At 41.9% G+C, this 12,517-nt stretch overlaps 2 protein-coding genes across 5 annotated transcripts in view; one reads left to right on the top strand and one right to left on the bottom strand.

Annotated features, from left to right (window-relative positions):
* LOC121867740 (TBC1 domain family member 10A-like) overlaps positions 1–12,517 on the bottom strand; it is a 49,574-nt gene that overhangs the window by 28,886 nt on the left and 8,171 nt on the right. Inside the window, exon 1 of one of the 4 annotated variants that reach the window (XM_042367798.1) lies at positions 5,767–5,988. The exons of 1 other annotated variant lie outside the window; for it this stretch is intronic. The gene's annotated coding sequence lies outside the window, so the exon portion shown is untranslated. Of the gene's footprint in view, positions 1–5,766; positions 5,989–12,517 lie in introns of those variants that run through there. 2 more of the 4 variants (XM_042367802.1, XM_042367800.1) reach the window with 2 other exon arrangements.
* On the top strand, positions 2,571–3,059 carry LOC121867650. Its single transcript, XM_042367665.1, has one exon. The coding sequence runs from the start codon at positions 2,571–2,573 to the stop codon at positions 3,057–3,059; it is 489 nt and encodes a 162-aa protein (XP_042223599.1).

Below are 12,517 nucleotides of genomic sequence, written 5' to 3'. Positions count from 1 at the left end.
TTTTGTTTTTACTTTTATCCTCTTCACCACTGTTTGGCTTGTTAGCTGCTTGACATGCTCTAAAATAACAATGACTAGTTTATTATTATATAAATGTTACCTTTGGATTGTTTAATATTTATCGTGACAGTGATACAGCCCAAAACAGATCCACCAACCACCTATACATACTGTACAGCCTTACTTTACCAAGTATTGTCGGGTAACATGACCAGTACGAGACCCAGGGTGGTGTTGCTGGATCTTGGTCGACTGTAACTACACCACCCAACCATAAGCACCACCCACCCATGTGTACCAACCAGTCATGTACACCACCCACTCATGTATACCATCCAGCCATGTGCACCAACTGTATCAAATGGTGGGATATTACAGGCAGAAAAGTTATGAAACCAGCCAACCAACCCTTGCAGTGATGGCTATACAAGGTGCTTCAGAAATATGTCTCATAATTCTGGAGGTGTACAGAAATATGTCTCATAATTCTGGAGGTGTACAGAAATATGTCTCATAATTCTGGAGGTCTACAGAAATATGTCTCATAATTCTGGAGGTGTACAGAAATATGTCTCATAATTCTGGAGGTGTACAGAAATATGTCTCATAATTCTGGAGGTGTACAGAAATATGTGTACAGAAATATGTCTCATAATTCTGTGTACAGAAATATGTCTCATAATTCTACAGAAATATGTCTCATAATTCTGGAGGTCTACAGAAATATGTCTCATAATTCTGGAGGTGTGCAGAAATATGTCTCATAATTCTGGAGGTGTACAGAAATATGTCTCATAATTCTGGAGGTCTACAGAAATATGTCTCATAATTCTGGAGGTGTACAGAAATATGTCTCATAATTCTGGAGGTGTACAGAAATATGTCTCATAATTCTGGAGGTGTACAGTAATCCTGAAACAGATAAATAAGGATAATAAGACCAATTGTTTGAGAAGCTATAACAGATGGGGTTGAAATGTGATAAAATAAATGCCATGTAAATTAAATGATCAGTTTTGTTAGTACTGTACTGTATATCATAGCCTAAGTGTTTATATACATTTAAAATAACTTAATTTAAGACATAAGAAGAAATTGAATGACAAAATACAGTAAAGTAAAAGAAGCAGTCACCAAGTAAATAAAATACTGTACTGTAAATTTCAAGTTTAACCCCGTTCGTAAGTCGGGCGTTCGTAAGTCGGGGACCTTCTGTACAGTACGATCATAAGTGGTAAATGGTCAAAGTTCCGTCTGTCTTCCTGAATGACGACACGGCTTCACCTTATCTAAAAAGCGACCGACTGTCTTACATGTTCCAAGACTTAAGGGGTGTTTTATGCCCCTATGGTACGTATAACTCAAGAGACTTTGTGGTGTTGACACTATGGTTAAGGTAGGTTAGGTTAGGTTAGGTTAGGTTAGGTTAGGTTAAGGTAGGTGAGAGTACAGTAGGTATAAATGTCCATGAGAGAGTGAGTCAGCACCAGCTACAGGAAATGTGTCAACAATGATGACACGACGCACAACGTCATAACATATGACAAGATAAACTTTCCCAACTACTACTACTGCTCTCTCTCTCTCTCGGATTATTAAGGTATAATTCCAAGCCATTGCCCAATAAAACACTTCAGTACTGCTGCCCTTTAACACACTACTGCTGCCCTCCATGACTCACCATATACAGGACTGTACAAACATCTGAAGTTAAAGGCAAAAATATTGACCCAATAACTCAGCCTTCACAATGTACTGTACCAAGCTGTTGCTGCCAGTTATGTGACTAGCTAGAGTACATCTAAGGTCTTAATGTTGTCAGTACTGTACACCCACAAGATGTTGTACTGTACACCCACTGTGCAGTACAGTACTGTACCACCATGGCAGCTAATCAACCAATAGTCCATATCACTGAGCATCTCACCACGACATATTATTTACTTGTGTTTTTAATATATTCTTTAAAACACTAACTATACTATACTATACATACAGTATATTCATATCCTTGTAATACAAAGTAAATGCATTAATAATATTGTAATAATAATGGCAACAATGTTAATAATACATAATAAATAGATTGTATAATATAAAACAATAGTGTTATAAACAAAAGCAAGTAAAAAAATACCTTGGGTTAAGTGATATGTCCAGTGTGGACACAAGTGCAGCTGCCAGGACCCCCTCACCTAGATGCTCACACAAGTGCAGCTGCCAGGACCCCCTCACCTAGATGTTCACACAAGTGCAGCTGCCAGGACCCCCTCACCTAGATGTTCACACAAGTGCAGCTGCCAGGACCCCCTCACCTAGATGTTCACACAAGTGCAGCTGCCAGGACCCCCTCACCTAGATGCTCACACAAGTGCAGCTGCCAGGACCCCCTCACCTAGATGCTCCACACAGTGCAGCTGCCAGGACCCCCTCACCTAGATGTTCACACATGCAGCTGCCAGGACCCCTCACCAGATGTTCACACAAGGCAGCTGTTGGACCCCCTCACCTAGATGTTCACACAGTGCAGCTGCCAGGACCCCTCACCTGGATGTCTCCACACACAGTGCATGCCAGGACCCCCTCACCTGCCAGGACCCCCTCACCTAGATGTTCACACGCAGCTGCCAGGGATGTTCACCGCAGCTCACCCAGATGTTCACATGCAAGTGCAGCTGCCAGGACCCCACCCAGATGCTCACACAGTGCAGCTGCAGACACCTAGATGTCCACAAGTGCAGCTGCCAGGACCCTCACCAGATGATGCTCACCCAGACACGCGCAGCCGCCAGACCCCACTGATTCACTGCAGCTGCCAGGACCCCATGACACCACAGTGCAGCTGCCAGGACCCTCACCTGACAGACCACACAGTGCAGCTGCCAGACCCTCACCTAGATGTTCACACAAGTGTAGCTGCCAGGACCCCTCACCCAGATGTGCCACGCCAAGTGCAGCTGCCAGGACCCCCTCACCTAGATGCTCACACAAGTGCAGCTGCCAGGACCCCCTCACCTAGATGTTCACACAAGTGCAGCTGCCAGGACCCCCTCACCTAGATGTTCACACAAGTGCAGCTGCCAGGACCCCCTCACCTAGATGTTCACACAAGTGCAGCTGCCAGGACCCCCTCACCTAGATGCTCACACAAGTGCAGCTGCCAGGACCCCCTCACCTAGATGCTCACACAAGTGCAGCTGCCAGGACCCCCTCACCTCACAACAACAGTATTCAAGAACCATGTTTTTGTGTCCTCAACAATACTATAAGTCTAACACTTGACTTATACTGGAGTGTTAAGGCATTATATCTCACCCAGACAGACAGACAGGAAGTATACAGTACTCTACATAATAAAACTAGTAACAATAACACTTAACATAATTACAGTACCAAGAGTAACAAGTTGCCTATAACATTAATGTCCACTAGGTATTTAATTAATCAAGAAACTGACCATGATGACTGCAGATATGACCAGACACACATTTATGAGGAGGTGACCATCGGGCAGTGTTTGGGGGAGGATGTCCCTTCATGGTGTAGGGAACAAGACCCAAATTAAAAGCCGATTCACTGCACAAAAATACAGTACAGTATATTGAAAAGTTGCACAACAGCTTCCTTCCCCCCGTGGCCCCACACGACACTGCCGGAATGGTTTGCTAGCCAAGACAACCTGAAGCTGCCAGATTGGCCTAGTAAGAGGGCCAATATGAACCCCATTGAAAGTTTGTGGGCCAACATGGTAAGCAGACAGGAAGGGAACACCAGGGGAATTATTTATTCACACCACGGGAGGGAAGCTGCTTGGAAATAAACCTCAACTCATCCAGAATCTTGCAGTTTGGATGTCACACACACTTCACACTGTTATTGAAAAAAGTTGACTGGACACGTTAATACAGTATTGTACTCAGACATATAGTGAAGCCAATGCAGGTAGCATGGGAGGATTGGTTACCTCAAGAAGCAGCATCAATAAATGGGTCAATAAATAGCTTCACAGGCAAAGCACCCTACTATATCATATATGGGGCCGATAAAAGGTTACCCTATGACATATTACAAGACCTACACAACCTGTATATAACATGGATGATTATGCAAAGAAGCAAATAAATACCTTCATTGACATCCATGGAAAAGTGCGTAAACAATTAGCAGCATCGCGCGCTGAAATGATTTACACACAACATAAACATGCTAAGCCTATTAAGCTTAAAATAGGCGATGCTGTCATGATAAGAGAACCTGAAAGAATCTCTAAACTTTCGCCGACATTTTCAGGACCCTTCCTCATAATTGCCAAAGAGCACGGTAACAAATTCAAAATACTTAAACCAGATACTCAAATTACCGACGTAGTATACGTGGATATATTAAAAAAGGTGAGCCCTGACTTGCTTCCCACCATTGTACACGACGTTCCTACACTAGCAGTAGACTCTACGTCTGCACAAAATGAAAACCATAACAGTATGTAGACAAAGATAGGAAACCAGCCATTATGTCTTCACTGCTTCAGTGAACACATTATGAAGGTCCAAAGCCTTGAAATGGTGATGGGAACAAACGCAGTGACGAAATGGGCACACGCCTTCCAAATCACTGTTGAAACCTATCCAAACAATAATTCATCTTAAATAACCAAATACGAAATTCTCGCCGTAACCATTAAACTAATATTAACCACCGACCTGACCTTACCTGACTTCCTGGCATAGGGTAACCATATTAGCGGTTCGACTAATTACCCAAATGTACCCAATTGTAGCCGCAATGAAGTCAAATAATGGTCCTACATGAATAAATCGGACTGCCAATCACTTCTCGACTAGTATTTGGTGTCACAAAGTAAAAAAAAATGGAAAACTTAATTAAAACCATTATTTGACTTCATTGCGGCTACATTTGGGTAATTAGTCGGACCCCCATATTAGACATAAAGTTAGGTTCCGTTAGGTTTCTTTGGTTAGGTCAGGTTGTTACACCATAGTTAATGATTTATTTTGAGGTTTATTATTTGTTTTAGGTTTACCTGCCGGTGTAACAGCACCATTTGCATTTTTACGTATAAATATTTACAAAAATGTATAATGCCAAATTATTCAACTGTGCCTCAGCTGTTGGCATTATACATGGCTGAGGTTGTAGTTCCTTCGGGGCACGAGCGAGGTGTGGCCGAGGTCAGCTCATGTTAGCACAACAGTATATCTGACATGTTTCCTTTCTCACACCCTAGAGGGCAGGCAAAGTCAGCCAAGTCATAACAGACCTGGCCTGCTCATCTCTCTCTTGATATAGAGACAAGGGAGAGATCACTCATATTTTTTGTTACCCAGTGAACACCTCACTTAAGTGTTCTCCTATGTACGTGCACTAAGACATTTCCCCTAGCAGAGAAGGTACAATATACTCTCATCTTCAGCCCAGCCACTTATTAGTTCCAGAGCTAATATATTTGTGTGTGATATATATCTATAAAAAAGGACCAGGCAGAGTCTCAGTACAATATAGACGTCATTTTCTTGAATAATAAAGTCACTTAAAATAAACGAAGAAAAAACTAGGAAATGTTAGCAAGACGAAGACCTTCAATATTATTACCTCACCAAACCTTACCTACTACAGTCTCTACGTCATATTTAAACCTTATTAATCATCATCACTGTCTAATTAAGTCATTTAACAGCAGTAGTTATGAAAGATAATTATAAATTGGTAATACAATAACATTATGTTTGTGACATAGTTAAGACTTACCTACGTGTTTTAGTCTCCACAGTTTATTAAGTTTATGGTTGATGTGTGTTGGTTGTGGTTCACATGGGCCACTAACACGCCTCTTGCCACCACCTGTACATCATTACACACCTGCCATCACACTTAAATAAAGGTCAATTATCCAGCAGAGGCTTGACACACCTCTCACGTGCACTGTTTACTTCACGTCTCCCTTGCCACTGTTGCCACCTCCCTCTCGTCTCTCCACGCCAACACTAGCCCTATATGAAAAAATAGCCGCATTACCCAGAAGCACGTCGAAAATAGCCAGAAGCACGTCTAAAATAGCCAGAAGGTTTCCTTGGTGTTAATACTGATTTTAAGTTGTTATAACTGTATAGTAAACTCTTATGCCGCTCCTCTTATGTTACTGGGTGCCACAATGAGAGGCCTACGGCTTACACTTAGAGATTTATGGATAATTTAAGGGGATAATGACTTGTATCTATTACGGCATTTCTCACTTAACTAAGAATAGCAGAAGAAATTAATTTTAACGTTCCCAGAGATCAACTTAGTGTGTTAATATAAACCATAAATAACAATGGTTCAATGACCGAGTCCAGCCGTGGTGTGGAATGGTGTACAGTACAACACTAATGGTATCAGCCCACACCACACTACAGTACAGTACTGTCACTGTGGTCGGGCAGCCGCTGTCGAGACTTGTAACTACCCGAGGCCTTCCTCTTCTGCCAGTCAACGGTCTCTAACAGTATGAAGATATTTCCTAAAATCATTCCCGGTTTAACCAGGCACTCAGCACACACTGGCCAAGTTGAGGTGATGTTTATCATGTAGTACTGTTAAGGCGCCATCATCATCATCTTTACAAAACCAGCTTGGAAGTTAACAAGAATACCCACTTGTTGGTCTAAATGGGCTGGCTTATGAAGTAGAGTCCACTCAGCCTCTACTACCTATTAGAATTTACTTTTTCTGTTTTATTAAATTGGCAGGCGTCTTAACATGAAACTAGCCAATGAATATTACTGCCCATTATTCTCCCCCCACAACTGGGCGTGAGCCACTCGTGTCTGGTAACACTGGCCCCCTCCCACAGCGTAATAAATCAATTAATATACCATTCTACCCCTTTTAGCGACTTTTTGGAGAGAATTTATTACATTGTGTTCAACAAATATACCCATTACGTATATATACATTAGTCTAAATGATTTCTACTGCACACAGTCATAAATAACGACAAAGTTTCACTGGAGGTGCCAGCTGTGGCCTACTAACATATTGCATACTACGTCAACATTCTGTCTTAATTATCTCAAAAACTTTATTTTATATATGATTTTATTTTATTTAGTGCTCTCACTATGACTTATCATGGCTGCCTGAAGGAGCCAAGCCACAAGCATCGTATCAAAATCTAATATATTTTATTAGTGCAAATCTGAACCAAAAAAAACTGTTTAACACATCTATATAACAAATAAGTTAAATATCATTATATATCTTATCTAGCCGCCAAAAGATAATCTTTATAATATCACTAAGTACAGCAACCTACAGTACACAGTATCTTACCTTATCTGGCCGTCATTATTTTTAGTGTCATATTAACTAACTTGTGTAAGTGTAGGTGAGGCTCACTGAGTGGCCCTGGCCACCAATTGGTTCCAATAATGTTCTTAACTAACCGTTGAGGCAACTTTCCACACACCAGTAAACTCTAAACATTATTTCCTCAAATATATTTTACCCTGAGAATCTCTTTTTCTTGTTAGGTTGAACAAATGTGTAATATCCTGCCTAAAGTGGTTATAATAACTTAGAGGTAACACACTATGGCCAACGGTACAAGCTTCACCTAATATATTATCTCAACTATATATTAACAAGCCAATTGTATTTTATGAACCAGATCATTGTATAACATCCTGTAGAGTGTAATACAGTCAACCAACACATAAATATATTATTACCCTGTAGATATAAATGACGATATACAGTATGTATTAGCTCACTTAATATAAATTCTCTAATAAAATTACAAGTGGAGTTATATTTTGTTAAACACCATCATCTGCCTCGCTAATATACTGTATACTGAACAGTCGGCTATACACACTGTAACAGAGAAGAGAATACAGCAAACACTGTACCGGGTACTTGAGTTTGACCTTAAAAAAAAACTTTGTAAATGTCAAAATAATTAAAGTTTAATATTTATGTCGTAGTTCTGCCCATCAGCTGCTAGGTATTATTATTTCGAGTATTTTGGTAGATTATGGACAAAACAATAGTGTGGCCTATGTTTACAACTGCTTATCTCATCTTCAAGCCTCAGGTCTCATACTCCTACTCGCGTTTTTAATTTTGACTGCATAGCAGTAAAACGCCTTTGGGTTTGACTTGACCTCGCTTGCAACCAGCCTCTGGAACTCCTTTTCAGCCCTTCTACACTCTATCTTTACTTGGTTTCTGGCTCTTGCATACATCCTCCTGTCCTGCTCATCATTTGACCCAACCCACGTCTTGAATTTCTGGGTTTTCTTCTTAACTTTGTCGACCGCCGCATGGTTCATGTGTAGGGATCCCCTCGTATTCCTAGAAGCACTGGGTTTGGTCTTGGGTATATATTTATCGATCATATGGATCACTTTACTAGTTATGATATTCAGCGTCGTGTCTGCGTTCTTGTGCCTTTGTGGGGTTCAGGATGTTTGTGTTCACACTCAGGATGGGATGGAGAAAGGAAACTCACAATGTGCTCTCTATATACATGTTGTATTGGATGTACAATGCAGCTTGGTGCTGGGAAGGCAGCATGGTTACAAGCGTGATGTAGAGAGAGCTGGTTGGTGAGGATGCTCAGAGGAGGACCAGCCTGTGGGTCGCCATGCTCGCCAGCGGGAGCGAGGACCACCAGGCAGGCGGAGGAGGAGTGAGGGCCACCAGGTAGCGGCGGAGGAGGTGTTCCTGGCTGGTTGGTGTAGGTAGAAAGAGACAGGTCACCACGAGGTCAGGTCTTAAATAGCGGGGGGTAGGCGTGGCTTAGTAGTTGATCCCCGCTCCGTGATGTATGGCGGCGCTGGTTGACCTAGACCACGAGGCATACACTAGGGAATTCGTGGGGTCGGCTACTCAGCGACAAACAGCATTTGTAGGGGAGAAATCCACTACACCTTAATGAGTCAGGCCAATGGATACCCCTCATCTCTTCCCTCATCCCGTTGTAATTTCCCTTGTAATATTTGCACCTTGGCCTGGCCTTATCCTGAACTAGGTAACAGTTAAATCTGAATGACAACACTATATGGTGACTGGTGCCAACTGGGGCAAGGTGTTCCAGTTTGGCCACCATACCCTCCTTGTTTGTTATGATGAGGTCAAGTGGCTTGGGTGTTTGCTCCCCTCTGTAATGTGTCGGGTCTCTAACATGTTGGAATAGAAAATTATCTCTCAGAGTTAATACAAAAAGAGTAGCAGGGTTATTCAAGTCATTTGGGATGAACTTATTTCTCCAGTTGATGTCGCCACAGTTAAAGTCCTCCTTCTTCTGCTTCAAGTCCTGCAGGAGCTTCCTGTGCTGTTCCCTCTGCATTACCGTGCGATCTGGGTGAATGAATACACCCCGAGATGCCTCGCTCCTTGCTAAGTTTTTTGCCTGCCGAATAACCCGCCATTTCTCCTCCTCACTCACTAGTGTGATCCTGAGGGGGTGAGGCTTGTCCCCTTGCTTTTGTCCCAACCCCTCACATCCTGAGGGGTTGATGGCATCTTCAGAACCTCTGTACAAATACGTATTCTTAAACTGCATCTTATTGTGTGTTATCTTACTCTCAGATCCCTCTGCCTGGCTCTCAGGGACTCCAAAAACTATTACATCGTTCCTGCACTGGAGACGTTCGCGTTGTTCCTCCTCTCCCCTAAGTTTAGGTTTAGGAGGGAGATGGGAAGGAACTGGCTCACAAATAGGGTGGTGGACGAGTGGAACAAGCTTACCAACTTTGTAGTAAGTGCTGGAACGCTGGAGAGTTTTAAAAGGAGGCAAGATAGATTCATGGATGATAGAGAGTGGTAGTAACTCTCGACTCTCGGCCTATTGCAGACTCCTTATTTTCTTATGTTCTTTAACAGTAGGTCCATTAATTTTCATTTCTTCGACACACTTCTTTAGAGTCCCTAGCTGTTGTAGAACCTGTTCTGATCCTGCATTACCTCTCCCCCCCCCCCGTGGCCCTCCTAATACGTCAGCATAATTCCTCTTTGCAACCACCTCCATTCTGTCGGCTACTCCCTCAGTCTTAGCAAGGATCTCTCCCAACTTGCTCCAGTTTGGCAACCAGAAAGGCTCCAGCTTCATCTATTTTCGTCCCTAGGAAACTCGTTTCCCTATGGCTTGCAATAGCCTCATTCACCTTGACTACGCAGTCAGGGCAATACCAGCAACAGCCTTCATGCTTTATGGCAGTTTGCATCATCCTAAACGTTGCATTAGTCAGGCCTGTATCCCCCCCCCCCCCCTACAGTCATCACAGATCATACTCATGGTTGTTAGGGGTGGCAGACTGTATATAGATCTACACCTATTTAAAAATAATTAGAATGAAAGAAAAAAGAACAGTACTTAGCTGCCCTCTGCTGGCCTTAAACCTCCCCTGTTGCCTTTACAGTTGTCTTCTGTTTTTTTCTTTTCAGTTCACTTTGCCAGTATTTATGTGCCATCTCTATGTTCACTGCATTTTGCTATGAATAATGGATTTTATACACCCACTCAGACCTTTAGAAACACAGAGAAATAAAATAAAACTATCTTTGGGTCAGTAATAGAATGCCTTTAAGGATAGCCAAGCTTGTTGATTTTTTAATTTTTTTTATTTTAACTAGCATTTCCTTATACTTTCTTTTCCCGTTCTCATCGACGACTATATCTCTTTGTGCTATCAATGTGTACACTGTATCTCCCTGTGAATGGTGTATTGTAGGCACAGATTCAGTCCATGAGAAAGTGCACAAACAAAATAAAATTTAAAATCTCTGTGGCACATAACACGACTTGGTTTCAGCTGGCAGTGGTGCCTTTCCAGCTTGCTTGCCAGTTTGTATTCACTAAGTTATTTACAACCTCTTCCGCAGTCACTGATGATACTATAACCTGATTTAACTAGAGGCACAGTACTACTCTCTGGTTGGTCTTTATCACAGCCGTGACCACAACTCCGTAAAAATATAAAATAAAAGCTTTGTCATATGGCAATATTTTGTGGTTGTAGGCTTCTTGACCTGTGTTGTCTCTCCAACTCGGTGGAGATTGAGTTTTCAAAAATACAATCACGTCTAACATTAAAAATCCTACATCGATTTACACTTTCACATCACTAAGATGATCTTGATGATCTTATGTGGTCACTGTCCAATTCCTGCCGCTCAACAACGAAGGCCCGAATGCCAAACAAGCTCTGTTACAGAGACGCAACAAGACCCGACCCACGCGCCATAAAGTAACTGTTGGTAAGTACTGGCTCTGTTACACACTGTTGGCAAGTACTGTCTCTGTTACACACTGTTGGCAAGTACTGTCTCTGTTACACACTGTTGGCAATTACTGTCTCTGTTACACACTGTTGGCAAGTACTGTCTCTGTTACACACTGTTGGCAAGTACTGAGCATGTATAGTGGCTACAGAATGCTTATGTACTTGGCAAGTTATTACATCAATTCACAACTTTCATTCCAAAAAAGTTTATTCTGACAATTTTATGAACTTAAGGTTTCTTCAAGCTCAAGCAGTGACCTCCAGTGGGGCAGCAGCTTCAGGTATGACCACTGGAGTGAGTTGTGTCCTCTGAGATGTTTATAAACCTGTAGTACAGTATTAAGTCACACCACTATGTACACATAAAAAATTTGGATTCCACAGCACAATCACGGAAGCTTTCACACGACTGTTATTTTGGTCATATAAAGTCATCATCGTAAGTCATAGAATAAAGTGTATAGACAATATAATACTGGCTCTTCATAAAAATATCACCTTTTAAGATTGAGTATAAAATACCTTCAGTTATGATAACTTTTCATTGGCTGACACAGTGAAAGGAATGTAATATTATGTTTATTGTACGGTACCGTTATTTTCTTTATTTATACTCGTGAGAGAGAGGGGAGGTGAGGCGAGGGGAGGTGAGGCGAGAGGAAGGGAGGGAGTGAGGAGACCAGTCTGTGGTCAGCAGTCACCGTCACACACAGAGGGAGAATGGACGATGATAACAGAAATAACTGAGACACTCGGGGAAACATGTGATAGTTCTGTTATGGCTCACTGTATAACACCACAGCCATTAATGATGAATGTTTTACTCAATACATAGAGCAAATTTATGTCACCTTTTTAATGGTTCTTCACGTATTAACGGCATTAAAAATGGTAAATTACACTTCAAAACAACCCACACTCATAGCTGATCAAACGGGGACCACGTATCTCACAACAAATGGGAACTTAAGAACTTACCAAATAGAATAATCCGCCCAAACGCCTGCCACCACGGGCATCCCACACCACTACACAATATTCCAACACACTCTGGGTTTGAAAACTGAACACACTCCGTTCCAGGCACGAACTCTATCTTCCAGCCAATCAGCACATTTATGCCTATGATGTCACTCACAGGCCACTGTGATGTATTTAATATATAGAAAATAAAAATATTACAATTATATATAATGATAATAAATTTCTCATGCACAGCTGTGAGTTGTGCA

Source organism: Homarus americanus, unplaced genomic scaffold (genome assembly GCF_018991925.1).
Source record: "Homarus americanus isolate GMGI-L3 unplaced genomic scaffold, GMGI_Hamer_2.0 scaffold46583, whole genome shotgun sequence".
In the NCBI taxonomy this organism is placed as follows: domain Eukaryota; kingdom Metazoa; phylum Arthropoda; class Malacostraca; order Decapoda; family Nephropidae; genus Homarus; species Homarus americanus.
The sequence above is the reverse complement of the archived record's forward strand: the minus strand, read 5'-3'. Positions and strand labels throughout refer to the sequence as shown.